This window comes from Phocoena phocoena, chromosome 15 (genome assembly GCF_963924675.1).
Source record: "Phocoena phocoena chromosome 15, mPhoPho1.1, whole genome shotgun sequence".
NCBI lineage: Eukaryota > Metazoa > Chordata > Mammalia > Artiodactyla > Phocoenidae > Phocoena > Phocoena phocoena.
This window is the reverse complement of record NC_089233.1, coordinates 87,411,491-87,428,258: the sequence shown is the minus strand read 5'-3', so window position 1 is coordinate 87,428,258 and position 16,768 is coordinate 87,411,491. Positions and strand designations below refer to the sequence as shown.

At 63.8% G+C, this 16,768-nt stretch overlaps 1 protein-coding gene across 1 annotated transcript; it reads right to left on the bottom strand.

The window, feature by feature from the left end:
* Window positions 1–940: 940 nt before the first annotated feature.
* Window positions 941–2,329, bottom strand: ABHD16B (abhydrolase domain containing 16B). The gene is given in 5 exon segments (XM_065893453.1): window positions 941–1,305; window positions 1,308–1,325; window positions 1,328–1,386; window positions 1,388–2,178; window positions 2,180–2,329. Coding segments are annotated over 5 exon segments (1,383 nt in total).
* Between the last annotated feature and the right edge of the window lie 14,439 nt (window positions 2,330–16,768).

Genomic DNA, 16,768 nt, shown 5'->3' with positions numbered 1-16,768 from the left:
TCAGCTCAAAGCTCACCTTCTCCCCATAGGTCTTCCTGGTACTTTAGGTCACCTTAAGTACCTGCTTCTGCTTGCACTGGCCCAGGTGCATCCAGGCCAGGTCCTGCTCTGGTGCCGTCAATTATATGCCTGCCCCACTTGCCTTCTTTCAGCTTTTCCAGAGCTTCTAGCTGGAACCACCCTGGCCAGCCCCTGTCCCCGGGAGTTGAGGACAGCCAATAGTCCCTGCTTCATACAATTAAGGGCAGGTGGTAAGGATGCGACTGCATTACAGATGGTGGTGGGCAGAGGGCTTGTCTCTCATTTTGTATGGCATCCCTGAGCCATGAACAAAGCAATGAGTGGTCAGTGCAGGTGTGTCTGTAGTCCCACCTGGACTGCCTGCCACTTACTCTGAGTCTGTGGTTCCACGGTGAACCCCATCCTGTAGAAGCCAGGAATGGGGCGGGGGGAACCCTATGAAGCAGCAGCATCGCACTCCTCGGGGAGGTCCAGCTGCTAAGACTTTTACAGCCCTTCCAAAGCCAGTGTTCTTTCATAGTTAGAGGCCACTTGCACAGACCCTTCAACACTCATCTTTCCCAGTCATCCTGTAACCCAGGCCAGGTGAAGGACGCCTCCTGGTGTCCCACAGCCCATGTTCACACCATCCTTTCTAGGTGATCAAGGCACCCATCACACAGTGTTGCCACAAACTGGGTCAAGCTAATCTTTGCATTCCCCTTAGGAGCTGGGAGCAGACTGGGACCGTCCACAAATGTTGGAGGGAGGAAGAGAAAGGAGGGAAGGGGATGCCCCAGTGAGGGAGAGTGCCAGGTCCCTATGCACTGCCCCACCCTCCCCCAGACACAAGGTGGGGATCCCAGGTGGGGATCCCAGGCAGGGCCAGCTTTACTGGTTTGGGGTGGGGGGTGGGAGAAGGGACACGCAGAAGCACGGTCTACAGCCTCCAGGGCAACTAGAAGTCCTCAGGTTCCAGCGGACTGCAGTGGGTCGCCTCCACGTTCTTGAGGTGCTGGCGAGCCAGGAACAGCGCGAGCTGCCAGCGCCGCCGCCGGCTCAGGCCCTGGCCCACTAGCCAGGGAAAAGAGAGCCCGTGCGGGCCCCACGCCTCCTCGTCCTCCTGCCGGTCCTCGCAGCGCGCGCGGTAGGAGCGCAGCAGGGCTAGGCACCGGTCGCCGTCCACGCGGTAGCGCGCGTAGACGGCGGCCTCCCGCGCCAGGCTGCCGGCACGCAGCCGTCGGGTCGCGACAGTAAGGCCCTCGCGCGCCATCACGGCGGGGTAGCGGTGCTGCAGCAGCGCCGGAGCAGCTCGTTGCCGCGGTGCCCTCCACGTCGCCCGACGGCAGGGGGCGCAGGGGGCCCGAGGTGCTGACCACGTCACCGGCCGGGGTAGCGGCATAACTGCTGGGCCACGCTGAGGTTGAAGTGCGCGCGCACCGTGCGCACCACCCGCCCCTTCCAGCTGTGGGTTATGACCTTCAGCGCCAGCGGCACGAGGTCGTCGAAGGCGGCATCGAGCACCAGTGCGCCCAGCGCCGGGTACGTCATGGTGGCCCACGAGGCCGTGAAGCCGCCAATGGACCAGCTGTAGACCACCACGTGCGCGGGCGGGAAGTGCAGGCGGTAGAGCGCGTACTTGACCACCACGTCCGTGGCGTTGGCGTCGTGCTGAGGGAACGGCGCGCCCGTGCTGCCCCCAAAGCCCGGGTGGTTCCAGCCCAACACCGAATAGCCGGCCTCCAGCGGTGCCGACAGACAGCCCATCTTGTAGAAGCCGGCGTTGCCCTCGCAGCAGATGGCGAGGCGCAGTCCGCGGCCATGGCTGCCTGGGCGCTGGCGGCGGTCCATGAACACGGTGTCGATCTCGTTGCCGTCACAGGCCACCAGCTTGGCGCGCCGGCCGCGGTAGCGGTCCACCAGGCACTCCTGGCCCTGCCGCAGGAGCGGCAGCAGCGCGCGCGTCATCAGGAACATGGAGCCAGGGTACACGAACCAGGGGCCCACTTAGTGGGCCAGCACGTAGCTGGCGAGCTGGCCGGGCAGCTCACGGATCTGCTGCAGGAGGCACCGCGCCTGCCTGCGCGCCCCGCGGGATGGCCGCCCCTGCGCGTCTTCGCCCAGCGCCGCGCCCCGCAGCGGCCACATGCCCGCCGCGGCTGCCGGGCACGTCAGTCCCCCGGTGACCGCTGTGGCCCCCGGCGGTGGCGGCGTGCACGTCATCCCAGCGGAAGTCCACAGGCCAGCCGCGGAAGTTTTAGGTGTAGTTTGCCGTCAGGTAGATCTTGAACAACTGCACCAGTGCCTTCACGAAGCAGACCACACACATGGGCGCCGAGGCGCTGGGCCCCGACAGAGAGCCCTAAGGCCCAGTCGCCGGGCCGGGTGGTGCTTGCAGTAGGAAATCTAGGTCCAGCCTGGAGGGTGGTGTCAGGGCCACCTCAGGACATGCCTCCTCAGGGCTTGGCCCTCGTGGCCTTTATGACCTGGGCCCACCGGGGCCCAGGGGAGGCGTCCTCTGCCCGGCGTGGGCCGGCTTTGTGAGTCACCGTTGCCCGGGAGAGGCGGCACTCTGTGGTGGGCGCACAAAGGGTTCCCGGGCCTGGTGGACCTCGCCCTCCCACAACACCCCCGCCCGGGCCACAGCCTCAGGACCCTGGCGCGGCCACACCCTCGCCAGGCCCTCTTTGGCCCGCATCCTCCCGAGGCCTCATTAGCCTCTCACCCACCCCCAAGGCCACCTCCACCCGGGCCTGAGCAGCGTCTGGCCCCCTCCTCCTTGAACTGTAGGTGGACACCAGGCCAGAAATCAACAGTGCTGACCTCTTCCTGGGTCTCACCGGGAAAAGTACAGGGCTGCCCACGGCCCTGAACCCCCGCCACCTCCCGAGGCACCTGCCCTGGTGGGAGAGGGAGCAGAGACAGGACGAAGCAGCCCTGGGCATCAGGCTGTGTGAGAGTCTGCAAAGGCTCCATGGGCCCCCCAACGGGCCGGCCAGGGGGAGCAGCGAGGCTGGCTGTGGGGCTCTTTGCTCGCTGCCTGTGCCCCTGCCCTCCACACCTTCCTTCCCAGGAAAGGGGGTGAGCGCGGGCTGGAAACCCCCCCCCACTGCCCGCCCCTGCCCCCCACCCCCACCCCCCCAGAGCCGTTCTGGATCCTCTTTCCACTGATGCCTGCAGAGGCAATGACCTTCTCCAGGTGGCCGTGCCTGGCCAATGTTCCTCATTTTCAGCCCCTGGTCGAGCTCTCCTCTCCCTGAAACCACCCTACAAGATGTCCCTTCTCCTTTTCTGGAGAGCTCTCGTGGGTTCTCCTTTCTCTCCTGCACCAAAGTGGGCCTGCCCACCTGAGGGCAGAGAGCAGGGCAGAGTCCATGGGGGGAGGCAGAGAAGAGCCAGGTTCCGGGGGGCTCCTTCAGGTCAGTTGCCTTGACCTGAAAGGGAGTTTGGCAAACCCACCTGGGCCCTCGGAACCCAAGAGGCCTGCCTTGGAGACCCCAGCCCTCTGGGGAGGGGGCTCCAGGCCCCAACAAGTCCTCTCTGCTCTACTGCCCTGTGAAGCTGAGTTGGGAGCATTGCTGGCCCAGTCAACCGCCACCAGGCTTGGGACACAGAACTGAGTACGGCTGCTGTCCTCCGGGCTGGTGGGCAGGAGGGGTCAATGCACAGAGTGAGTGAGTTGAAAGGTTTGAGTATCCATCCCCCCAACCCCTGTTTCCAGGTAAAATACAGAACACCCAGTTAAATTTGAATTTCAAATAAACAACCAATACTTATTCTGAGTATAAGTATGTCCTAAATATTGCATGAGACATACTCATATTAAAGTATCATTTATCTGAAATTCAACTGTAATTGGATATCCTGCTTTTTGGTCTGTGTTATTTTTTGCCAAATCTGGCAACTCTACCCCCAGCGCCCCTCCCCCAGGTGCTGAGATGCTGATCTTCCTGATTATCCAGCTCCTATCCCAGACTGGGTCGCTTCACTCAGCAGTCAGGTCCTGAGGCCCAAGGGAGTGGCTCGGAGTCCACAGGCCCACCTGGGTGAGGGCTCCGCCCCTGTTCCTTCTGCCCTGAGAGCACTTCACTTCTTTACTAGGTCCTGGGTGGCAGCAGGGGCAGTGGGGGGACCGCCCCAGGAGGGAGCCCGCAGGGTGCCATGCCTGGGGTCAAGGGATGGGCAGAGCTGCCCATGGGGATTGGTGGTCCTGGTGCACCTGAGAAGTCTGCCCCGGCCCCGAGGTTGGGGGGGGGCGTGTGGGCGTTTACTCTCCTAGGGACCTCTTTCATAGACTCATATCCTGGGGGTGGTGGTGGGGGGTGCGTGCAGACCCAGAGGCTCCAGGCTCACTTTGCAAGCCCTCAGGAGCGACCCCAACAGCAGAGCAGAGGCCTCGTTCTGTGCTCAGCCCGAATCCAGGCGGACACAGCAGCCGCGGTGGGGCGGCCCACAGGATCGCCTGCACGGTATGGTGGACACACCACATTTTGTGCTGATTCCCCGGGGAGAGGTGGGGCATGGAGAAACAGCGTCCTCCTGAGGGTAGTCTCCCATCTTGGTTGGAAATAGAGGCTTCCCTTTGGCCGGGCCCACCTGCCCTTGGCTCCCCCGGCAGAGCAGGAAGCTTGGAGGAGGGGGAACAGCCAGAGACCGGATTCTGGGGGGCAGAGGTCAACGGGCTGGGGCTGCTGGCCCCCCGGAGCCCTTACCCTGTGTCTGGCTTGGCCCCTGACCCCACCCGCCCTGCCCCCAGCCCACAGGAGCCCAAGTGCCCCAGAACCACCAGCTCTGTTGAGACAGGAAAGCACATGACAGGAAGGGAGTCCTCCTCCTGCTGTCCCCTCTCCAGAATAGCCCCCACACTGGACCAGCTGCAGCAGCAGTGACCTCTTGTGCCCCCCCCCCACCCCCGCCGGCCCTGGTCTGCTCAGGGAAGGTGGGGCTGTGTCCTCAGTTTTCGGTGCTCAGATGGAAGAGGCCACTCCCCAGTGTCCACCGGGCAGACATCTGAGCGTGCGTCCCCCCTCCCCCACCCCCTCCTGCAGGGCTGGCTGGGGTCTCTGACCTCTGGCCTCCACCCCACAGGGCTCCCTCCCTCCCCCACTGAGCAGGACTCCCTCCTGGCCGGTTGGGCTCAGCTTCCCCAGAGGCCCCGATGTAGGGATGTAGGCTGCCAGCCTCCGAGGAGAAAAGGAGGGAGAGAGGGAAAACCAGTCCCAGAGACTGGAGGGGCGGCGGCAGGATCAGAGCCCCTGGCAGAGGGTGTCCAGGCTCTGGGGGCAGCACCGGCCCTGGGAAAGCTGAAGCCGCCCCACAGGAGGGGGAGCTGAGTCTGCACAAACGCCTCTGCTCAGGAAATGGGGTGCAGGGAAGGTAGGGGGTGGCTTGGAGCCCGAGGACAGGAGGGGACGTTTCCTGGCGGATGCGGGGTCAGAGAAGGGGCGGAAATGGCCAAGACAGCTGCTGAACATCTGGAATCACAGAGAGTTACCGGCGCCCTCAAGGGTGGCGGGGTTTGTGGGGAGCTGTGCACACCCCCGCCCTCTCCTCCTGCCTTCCTGCGGGTCAGTCTCAGCCTCCCCTCCCACTGTCCCCCCCATCAGAGTAAAGCCTGAGTTGGGGTCAAGAGGCCTCCAGGCCAGTCGGACGGGGGCCTACTTCCCCGGGGGCTCGACACCCCTGGCTGGTGCAGTGTGCAGGCCACAGCCCCGCTCCTAGCGTGGTCCCCGGGGCCCCATGCACGACTGGAAGCATCGGTGCACACTCGGAGCCCCGTGTCGCTGCTGGCGGAGCCCCTCAGGGCGGGCCTCTCCACTCCTGCAGCCCCCACGCGGGGTTTGATGTAAGGTGATGGCTGCATTATGTTACACACTGTCACATAGGCTCCCTGCCGTGAGTCAGGCAGGGTGTACGAAAGGTGACCGTGCTTTCCAAGCCCCTCTCTGGTACCCAAAAGGCTTAACCTTTCCCTACTTGCCCACAGACATGCCCGCCGACAGGCCTGTGAGCATCGCCGCATGCCCGCAGCTGGCCAGTGGCCACTCCTCCCCGTGTGCAGACACCAACGCCCCAGCGTACCCTCTGCTGGTGGATACCCAGGTTTCCAGATCTTTCCCTTCAGCGTGGCTGCCACGAACACCCTTGTCGGAGGACCCTGCCCCTTGGTGATTTCCCCTCCACACCCGAGTCCTAAGAGTGTGCCAGGGTGTGGCCAGATTGCTTTTCCAAAAGTCTGTGCTGGCCTGTGAGTCATGTGGGGAGCTGTCTCTGCAGCAAGGCCAGGGAGTGTGGTGGTTTAGTATTTGCTGGTCTACGTGTGTATAAGTTTAATGAATGTTGACGGATCCTGACCCGCTGACCAGGCACCAGGAGCCATTCCATCAGTCAGGCGATCCAGTCCTGCTTTTTGCCCGCTGCCCCTTGGAGGTCCCTCACCTGTGGGACCCCTGGGCTGGCCAGCTTCTCTCGTGGTGGCCAGATGGAAACTGTGGCCTGGACCTCCGCCAGCCCTGGCTCTGGAGAGGGGAGACTAAGCGGGGCGGGGATGATGGAATGATGGAAAGGATGGGGTACCCTCGGCCTGGGAGTCAGGTCTTGGGGTTTGGGGGTGCTACGTGTTTTCAGCAGGAGACCCTGAAGACCAGTGATGATGGCGGGAAAGGGGATCACCACAGAGGGCCTGATGCGGCTCCTCGCCCACTTGCCCCAGCGACCCCCCCTTCCCCCCACCCCCGAGTTGGAGCCCTGGTTCCTGCCCACAGAGCCTCTCCTGGGGACGCTGACTCCACTGGTGGGGGTCTCCAGGGGACACAGATGTTGCCTTTCCCTCCTGGCTCCTCCAAGCCCCAGAACCATCAACATTTGTCTCCTGGTGTTGAGGCGGAAGGTGGGAGGTGTCTCCAAAGGGACAAGCCACACAGTGGTCCTTGGAGAACTCCGGAGGGTGACTCCGGAGTCCCCCACACCGGTGCCCTGCCACCCTCCTCCTGACATTCCACTCCTCTTTGGAGGCGGGGCCATTACTGGGAAGCTCCCACCCTACCCCCAGCAGCACCCTGCGTCCAGGCAGCCACCCCAAGAGTGAAGAAGCAGGTGGGGGGTGTGGGTAGGGGTCTCAGGAGCGAGCCCTCGGCTCTCCTCTGGAGAGTGGGAGACAGCCCAGGCGAGGACTGGGTGGGGATCCCCTTGGCCTCCAGCCGAGACCCCCAGGGCCAGCCTTCCTGGGGCGTGGCTCTCCCACCTGCCCCGGTGGGTGGGCTGCAGGTAGCTTCCGCTTAGGCCCGGCGTCAGGGCTGGAGGCTCAGGAGTGGGGCTCCTTCCTGACACCGCCCCCCACACACCAGAGAGCAGAGGAGGGGGGAAGCGTCTGGAGGTTGGGGGCGGGGCAGAGCCAGCCCAGAGCAGGGGGGACCCTGCAAGGTCCCCGATATCTCCTGGGGTCTCTGGCACAGGGCCTGCCCTACCCTTCGGGGTACGCAGCTGGGGGAGGGGGCTCTCCTTGGGCTGCACTGCCGGCACCTCCTGAGCGGATCTAGGTTACAGCCCTCGCGGCTCCTTCTAAGTCTCTTGCGCAGATTAAAAATGGCAACTGTCCTGGAGCTGACCCCAGGGGACCCTGGAAGTTTCCTCCACCCCCCCCCCCACCCCGCCTGCTCACAGACAGTCTCTGTTCTCAGCGTCTGCTCAGCTCGGGGCGGCTGCTCTGAGGCGCTGGCTCCCCGCCCCTCTCACCCCGCCGGTCTCTGGGGAGCTGGCGCGAGGTCAAGCCCACCGCAGCCCATCCAGCCCACCTCCGTGGAGGGTGTGGGCGGGGCCGCTCCAGGGCCCAGACAGGCAGGCCCTTCTCCCCCGTCTCCTCCCCTCCCGGCTGCCCCGCTTCAGGCAGAAAAGTGGGGCAAGAACGGAGGGGGGAGGGGGCGGAAGGGAAGGTGTCCGCGCCCCCTCGCCACAGCCGGGGCCCTGAGGGGTCCAGGAGGGGCGCCCCACGTTGGCTCCGGAGGTTTCTCTAGGGGGCTGCCCTCCGGGGGGAGCCCACTTGGACCGCACACACATCACACAGTCATGAAGGCATCACCACCCCCGGCGGCCTGGCTCCGGGACAGGATCTGGGGGGCCAGGAAAGCGTCTGGGCCTTTGCCCTAAGCCCACCCAGGAAGGCAGTGGGGCGGGGAGGACACAGAAGCAGAGAGGGCCCCCTTATCCCCCCCTTCCTGTTCCCCACCCGCCCTGGGGATCTAACTGCAGGGTTGCCCACCCAGCCACTTTGAAGCTGCCGGGGGCTCCTGCGCCGGGCCCGCCCCTCCCCCTCAGGCTGAGCTGCGTGGGAGCCGGGAGTGACCACAGGGCTGCCAGCAGCCTTTGAAGTGCTGGGGCGAGGCCGCAGGAAGTGGGCGGTAGCCCACCCAGGCCCTGGGCCCACCCCACCCGAGGACTGGAGCCCCTGCCCACTGGGCCCATGCACTGGCCACCTGGGCTGCCCAGGTGTACCCTGGTGTGGGGAGTTAGGGGGTCAACTCCCCAGCCTCTGGCGCCCAGCCCCCATTTTGCCCATGCTCCCTCGGGGGAAGCAGTGGGGCCAGGAGTTGGTCCCTCTCCCTCAGCTAAAAATAGCGGGGCTCAGGCTGGGTGGAAACCCCCCTGGCGGAGGAGGAAGGAGCGGGGCCACAGGGCTGGGGCCTGGCCTCGGGGAGTGAGGCTGGGCAGGAAATGCCCGGGTGCCCTGGCCCCAGCAGCAAAGGTTCCCTTGATGGCACAGCCCCCTGGAAAGTCCCAGGCAGTGCCTGGGACCCGCATGGGGCAGGAGTCTCCCAGGTCCCTTGGGTTGGGCCTCGCATCCCGGAGGGGGGGTCCCCCATATCCCAGCTAGTGACCACTGCCTGGGCCTGGCCTTCCTGGCCCCCAGGAAGCCCGGATGGAGCTAGTTCTTCCTCCTCGGTCATCTCTGCGCCTGGTGATGAGCTGAACAGCCCGCCTCCAATCCCCCGTCACTTTCCCAACAAGCACCATTCACGGAGGGCCTGCTGGTGGGGGACAGGGCTGAGCACAGCACGGTCCACGGCTGCCCCAGGGTGCTTGCTGAGCACAAGTAAGGGCTTAGCCTGAAGGAGGGCTTTTCAGGAGGGAACACCGGGTGGTCGCCAGCCTGGAGTGGGGAGGGCAGGAGACGAGACCAGGAAGGCGGCGAGGAGTTCGCAGCCTGGCCCTGGGAGAGGCCTGGAGTTGAAGGGAACTCGGCATCCTGGAGGAATAAGAACGAGGCCAGTGTGGCTGGAACCTGGGAGGGGGGGTACAGGAATGAGGCCAGGAATGGGGGACAGATCACGTGGGGCCTGGTCAACTGGGGAGAGGGGTTTGAGAGGAAGCCACTTCTCAGAAGCCACTGAAATATTCAGCAAGAAAGTTCCAGACTCACGTTTGCATTTCAGAGCGGTCACTGCTTTGTGAAGGAAGGGCTGGGGGTGGGGGCGGGGCTTAGGTGTCAGGGTCAGCTCCCGGTCTGCTTTCTGGTGGCACCAGCCTCCCGGTTGATTTTCCGAGCGGAGAGCAGCGGCTTAGGCGCTGGCAAGGAGAGAGTGGTACCAGGAGAGGATGGATACGCTACCACTTCTGGTGTTCTCGAGAGAAAATATGAATTCTAAACGGGATAAGGAGGAAGCCAGGAGAGGGGAAAGCCGAGTGTTCGGGAGAAAGGAGGGTTGTTCCTGGTGAGATGTCACAGCTGTGGGCGAGTGGGGGTGTGGCCACAGCGGGAGCTGGTGGGAAGAGTCGCTTCAGGATGGGTGGAGGTTTAGGTGACAACTTGCTCCAAGGTGTGACTCTGGAGTGGGGGACTGGAGGTGTTTGGAGGTGGGGAGGTGGAGGGGACATCCAAAGAGGGCCCTCACGACGTCTCCACGGAAGGCAAAGGAGGCGTTTCTAGTCTTCACCATCACAGACACCACCTCTGTCACGGCCAGCAGCCCCTGTGACTGTCCCCTAACCACAGTCACCTCCATCACCATGGCCCTCAGCGCCATGATCTCTTCCCATCAGCATCACCAAAATCCACCGTCCCAGGCACCACCATCACTGGTTCGTTCACTCACTCACTCTGTGGGCAATAGTCCTGGCATGGAATTGCACTGGGCTCTGGTCATGGCGATGAGCAACACAGGTGATGTCTCTTCCCTCGGGGAGCTTACAGCCTAGTGGGGCAGAGCGAAAACAAACACATTCAAAGGTTTAGAAAACGAGCGTTAGAATGATCCTGCAATCCCACTCCCAGGAATTTACCCCAAAGAAATGAAGTGAATTTGTCAGCTGGTAAGTGGTCCATCCACATACTGGAAAGAAAAGGAGTGGATAACTGATGCATAGAAGGAACACCCCTGCTAAGGGAAAGGAGCCGGGACCAGAAGACCCCATTCTACGTGGCTTTGTTTGTGTGAAATCCTGGGAAAGACAAAACTATCGTGACAGAGAGCGGATCAACGCAGGGCAGGGCCGGGCAGGGCCGGGGGCAGGATGAACAGCAAGAGGCTGAGGGGACTGGGGGGGGTCATGGGAATGTTCTGTGTCATAATAGTGGGGGTGGTTACACGACCGTCAGAGCTCATCAAATCGTGTGCTTCAAATTGGTGAATATCATTGTATATAAATTATACTCCAATAAAGCCTCATTTTTCTAAAGACGTAAGGATTGTGACTGGAGTCAAGGAAAGCGTGCGGAGGCGCTGGGGACGGAGCCGAGGGCTGGGGGCGGTAAGGGCTGGGTTTGGCCTTGTCCTCCTGGCAGAGGTGTCATTCCTCTTGGGTCACGAGCTAAGTCCGTGGTTAATTCCCCTTTGGTGATTTTAACTCGGGTGAACAGAGGCAGACCCAGACTCAGGCTGTGCGTTGATGTAACTCATTTCTATAGGCTGTTTTTAGATGGGACATCGTTTCCCACCCAGGTAACCAGAACAGGCCGGCAGAAGCGTCTGTGAACGGCTAGTGGGCACTTGTGTCGCACTCACCGCTGACCAACAGGCGCAGGCTTGCTCCCGGGTCGGGCAGCCTGGATGCCGTGATATCCTGGCACCATCAGCTCCCAGACCGTTGAGCGGACGGTCAGCCGTGGGCTGACGGTGCCAGCTTGGGGGGCCACGCTTGGGGGGCTGCTGCTTTGCTGCGGGAGGGGGTGCAGGAGCAAGGGGTCCCCGTGGCCTTCCCCCCACCTTGACTGTCCCTGGGTTTCTAGTCCTGGGCAGGGGAGGGCTGGGCCGGCCTGAGGTCTGGGCCCTGGGCCCTGGGATTCACATGGAGGAGTGGGCTCCCAGCAGGGGTGGGGGCTCCCCACGGTGCAGGCGACGGTGACCCCCTGGCCTTCTGGCCTCTCCCGTGACCTGTGGGGCTCCCTGAGGAGGGGCCCTGGGCCTGGTGCCACCGGGGGTGGGTCCACACACTGGCGGGCCAGGAGGGGCCTGGGGGAGTGTCAGGGACTGGGGTGTTTCTTTGGTGCTGGCTCTGCTGTCCTTCCCGAAGTCACGGCCGTCGGTGCCGGGCCCATCTCGGAACTGGTGAGCCCCAGCCCCAGTGGCCTTTTCCCCCTGTGGCCTTGACTGGGGCTGGGAACCTCCGGCCTGGCGTCCTGTGTCCTGCCAAGAGGATGTCCTGTCCTCCAGGCCGACTCCCGCCCTCCTCCATCCCTCTGGGGCCTCCAGGGACAGAGGTGGGGGTGTGGGGGGTGGAGGGGATTTGGAAGCCAACCGGCTGCCCCCTGGCCAATGGGTCCCTGCCCCGTCTGTCCTCCAGGCTTCCTCCTCCCCGACCCGGATGCAGCGGACAGAGGCCCCCAGCCCAGCACCTGGGGTTTTCCAGGATAGACTCTGGTTCCCCCGCAGGGTGGGGGGTGAGCTGCTCCAGGGAACAAAGGCCAGGGGAGGAGGGGGAAGTGGGGAGCAGGGCTAGGAAGGGGAGGCCCTGAGGCCACAGCGCCATGGGCTGCCGCCCCCATCCCTCTCTCGGTTTCCTGTCCTGAGCGGGCGTGGCCAGAGTGCGGGGGAAGAGGCTTCGAGTCAGCTCGGTGGCTCCTGCCGCAAGCCTGCCCCTCCTCTGGGGGAGGGGGAGGCCAGGATGGGGCATCTTGGCCGGTACGGCGCTGAGAGCTCAGGAATACTGGCTGGTACTTGGGGAGCAGGAACAGAGTGCGCTGAGCACCCACACCTGTAGGCCCCTCCCACATCAGCCTAGAATGTGGCCTGAGGGTCCTCGCTGCACCCCCAGCGTCTATGCTGTGTGTCTGCGCGCGCGTGTGCGTGCGTGCGTGCGTGCGTGCGTGTGTGCGTGTGTGTGTGTTTCCAGGAGGGCTAGGTGTCTGGGGAGGGCGGAGACCGTCTATGTGTCCCTGTATTTGTCTGAGTCTCCGTGCATCTGGTATGTTTCCGAGCGCGTCCCTGGGCCACGCGTGTGTGCTGGAGTCTGTATCCCAGGCACGTGTCTGCACCTTGGGGTGCCCACGTGGCCGTCCTGTGTGTCTGTACTAGTGGGGTGGAGTGTGCTGTTTCTCCTCTAAGGTCAAGAATGACCAGTCCCCCCCCAGGAAGCCCGGACCCCGGGAGGGGTGGTGGCAGGAAGGTAGCTGCTGGGCCTTCTCCCCCCCCACCCCCAGGCTCTGTCCACCTTCAGCAGCTCTGGCGAGTTAAAAATAGCCCCGGGGCCTCTGGAAGCGGAAGGGGTAGAGGCACCCGCGGGGGGAGGGCGGAGGGCGGAGGGCGGGAGGCACCCCCGGCCCAGCAGGCAGAGGGCGGGTGTCCCGGGCCCACGCCAGCACGGCGAGGCCAGCCAGCCCGGCTCCAGCAGGGTGGGTCACACATCCTCCTGGCCCCACCTGCGAGGCCGCGCGGGACCCCCCCCAACCGCCTTGGGGCTCCTTGGGGCCCTGCCCTTGAGAAAGCGGAGAAGGCCCTGGGGCAGACAGCCTGGCAGAGCCTCAGTCCCCAGAGGTAGGAGGGGCTCCAGGGCTGCCCCCTCCTGGCCCCCACTTCCCTGGAGCCCCAGGTAGGAGGCAGGTCGGGGCAGGGAGGGAAGAGGACAGACAGCCCCAGGAAAACATCTTCCCTCAGGGAGGGGTCAGTGGAGGATTTGGGGTTTTTTTGTGTAACTGTTTATTGACGTACCACATACATACTGAAAAGTGCACATACCTTGAGTACATAGTTAATGAATTTTCATAAACCGAACACAACTTCTCACCAGCACCCGAAACAGGAGAACAGGGCATGGCCAGCCCAGGAGGCCCCCTGGGCCCACATCCCAAAGGCTATCGCTGTTTGACCCTACTGGCTGTTCCGCCCGTTTCTGAAGGTGGCCTGCCGTGGAAGCGAGGCCACTGTGGAGCCGGGAGTCCAGGTGGCTGTCCTCCTGGCTGTCCAGTGTCCCTGTGTGACAAGCTGCATTTCACTTACATACCCTGCTGCTGGTGGGCAGTGGGTTTTTCCAGTTCGGGGCTATTGCAAAGAGGGCGTCCTTGAACATGCTGGGACGTGTGGTTTTTGTGAACCTGAGCACGTATTTCCTCGGGCCCCCTAGAAGTGGAGCTGCGGTTGGAATGTTCGCAGGTCTCTCTGAGGATCTTATGGGGTCCCGTGGACACTCCCAGAAATGCTACCATTTGCTCCTGCTTTCAGCGAGTGCACACTCGGGGGCTCCTAGACTCGAGGCCTGGCCTCGGGCCTCTCCAGCCTGGGGTCTGTTTGTTCTTGGCCAGGCTGGGCCTTGGGCTAGGGTCTCCCTGGGCGAGGCTGTCCTCCACCCCCCAGGAGGGCAGCGCCCATGCGCCCTCCACCAGGCGGGCACGCCCAGAGGAGGTGTCCCATCCCAGCGGCCCACACCCACCCTTCCTTCCTCAGGAAAACCTGTGGTCTGATAAGGCCTCCAGGCTCTGGTTTTCAAACCACCCCGGCACCAGGACCCCCCAGGGGAGGAGGGAGCAGAGCCCCGCACAGCCCAGCCCGCAGCAGCAGCAGCAGCAGCCGTGGACTGGGGAACTGGGCTCTCGCACTCCCAGACCCCTCCCGAAACACAGAGGCACACGCGTGGCCACAGAGATGGTCTCTGAGCGTCCTGGCCGGGTCTGGGGGCAGTGAGGCGGGGCTGGTCAGACCAGGTGGGATGGCTGCTCCTCCCGGCTCCCCCCAGGCAGGGGCCTTCCAAGGCAAAGGCCCCGAGTTCCTCCAGCCCCCTCCCCTGGCTTTCCCCCGCCCCGCCCCTCTCCTGGGTGTGTGGGGTTGAGGGCTCAGAGGAGGAAAACTGCCCTGCAGTTCTCACTCACCTCCCAACACCAGGCAAACACGGCCTCTTCCCAGGGCCTGTCTGCCTTGCCTGGGGTTACCAGCAGCAGCCCAAGGGTGACCCCAGCCTCAATCCCATCAGGAAGATGTGCCCCCAGGACATCCAAGGCTGGCAACCGCAGCAGAAAGCCGGGAGCCTGCTCTCAGTGCCCACCTGGCCCTGGTGACTGTTAACCCCCGTGATAACGATGTTGGCGAGGGAGGTGGCACCTTGGGGCCGCTTTTGTGTGCTGCCGTCTTGCTCAGCCCACTCAGCTATGCTAGGTGGGCTCTTCAGGTGCAGACTGTCACCCAGAGAAGTAAGTGATTTACCCAAAATCACACAGTGGGCGTTGATCCTAGTTCCGGCCAGGCTGGCCCCTCAGGACCCAGGACACAAGAGGGAATCTGACATGGCCATGCCCTCATGGAGCACAGGGAGGGGCAAAGGACAGTCAAAAAGTGCAGGCGTTAGGCCAAAGTGGAGCCCTGTCTGGGCGGGCTGAGAACCACCAGGTGGGTAGGAGCAGGAAAGGCATTCTAGGTTGAGGGAACAGCAGGTGCAAAGGCCCTGGGGCAGAAGAACCGCCGCATCTGGGCCCTGGCGGGCTGGCGTGTGAGGCTGGTGTCAGGCAAAGCCAAAGCGCAGGCACGGTGCCCCTGCAGCTCTCCTCGTCCACAGCAGGTGTGTGGGCCTGGGACCCACCTGTCCGCAGGTCCGGTGGATGGTGGGGCGTATTCCACTTCATTTCAGGTGCTCCCCGCTGCCCTCGGGCTGGGCTGCCCTGGACGCTGGCCGTGTGGGGCACCCGTGGGAGGGAGTGTCACCAGCTGTGGTGGGGCTGGCTGCATCCCGGAGCTGTGCCAGGGTGAGGGAAGGGTCCCTCGGGGGCTGGCCCCACCTGGGCAGGACTGGAGGTCAGTTTGCCCCATCTTAATGGGGGCCCCTGAGGCCCATAGCACGGACTCTGGTGCCCCACCCCTCAGCCGAGCTGGGGAGAGAGTCCTGGCTGGACTAACGGGGTCTGAGGTTGAGGCTGGTTGGAGAAGGGGGTCCAAGCCAGGGCGGCCCTCCAGGAACAGCTGTGGGAGCCCCCCCAACCTGCCAGGGCCCAGGTGACCCGAGGGTAGGGCTTTGCGCGGGACCCCTGCCCAAGCGACCTCTGAAACCCCATTGAGCAGGGGATAGGAGTGCCCTGCGGTCACCCTTCTGCCACATGACCTCCCCTGACCCCAGCCACGCTGGGGTGTGGGCTGCGTGCCCCAGGGTCAGAGGCACCCAAGCCAGCTCCTCTCCTTCAAGGCCTCCCCGCCCCCGCTGGGCACCTGCAGCCCTGGCCTTACTCCACAGACCCGCGTGTCTCCCGCGCCCACACCCGCTCTGGTTTCCTGTCCCCTGAACAGGCACCCGCCGCCCCGCGGCCAAGCGGATAGGCAGCTCCCCCTGCTTCTCCCTCATCGACCGCGTCCACTCCACCCAGGGCTCGTCAGCTCTCGTCCTAAACACATCTCTGGATCATTCGATCGTGCCCGTCTCCTCTTCAAAAGTCTGTGACGGGACCCACAGCCTGTGGAAAACCCCAGAAGCTCCTGCCCGGCAGTCGCCACATGGCCCCACGTGGCCTTTGAGGTCATCGCCCCCCAGAGGACCTGGGCTCGGCCCAGCGAGGACTTCCCCCCGCCCGGCTCAAGCTGCACGCTGTTCACCGCCGCAGCCACGTCCCCCCCTCCTCATCCGGAGGGCGTCTGGCCCTCGTTCCAGAGATTTGGGCGGGACCGCCTCCTGCCCAGTGTCCAGAACTGGGCCTGGTTCCCTCCGGAGTGAGCAAAGCGGGACACACACTCCCAGACACTCTTGTACAAACCTGGCAGTCGCCTCTGAACAAGCACACACAGACCCAGACACACAGAGACACCCATGCACCAACACACACACACACCCGAGGAGCCCACAAACACGTGTGCAAACACACAGGCATGACGAAGGCTCATGGCAGCTGTCAACAGAAACAGCCCCAGACAGGCTTCGAGGCAGTGAGATGGATTTCATGCGGTCTCTTGCAGCGGGGAGAGACTCCACTCCAGCTGAGACAAAGATGCAGGGGGTTCAAAGGGAGAACAGACTGGGACAAAGCACATTTTGGGGTTTGGCAGCACGGGGATTTCTTTTTTGCCTGTGCTGCATGGCATGCAGGGATCTTAGCTCCCTGACCAGGGATCGGACCCGTGCCCCCTGAAGTGGAAGCGCGGAGTCTTAACCACTGGACCTCCAGGGAAGCCCCAACATTGGGATTTTTTGAGCAAAAAGACAGTGTGGGGGGCTGGAGTCACCTTTAGGGACATGACGGGTGCAAATGGAGGCCAGGCTGAGGTTGGGTCAAGGCTCTCGGCAGGGCACTGGGGCAAGTCCTTCGCGGGTCCGGGGTTTACACCCCTGGCTGCTGCGCCCTGAGGGTGGGCACACTGGGAGCCGCCGG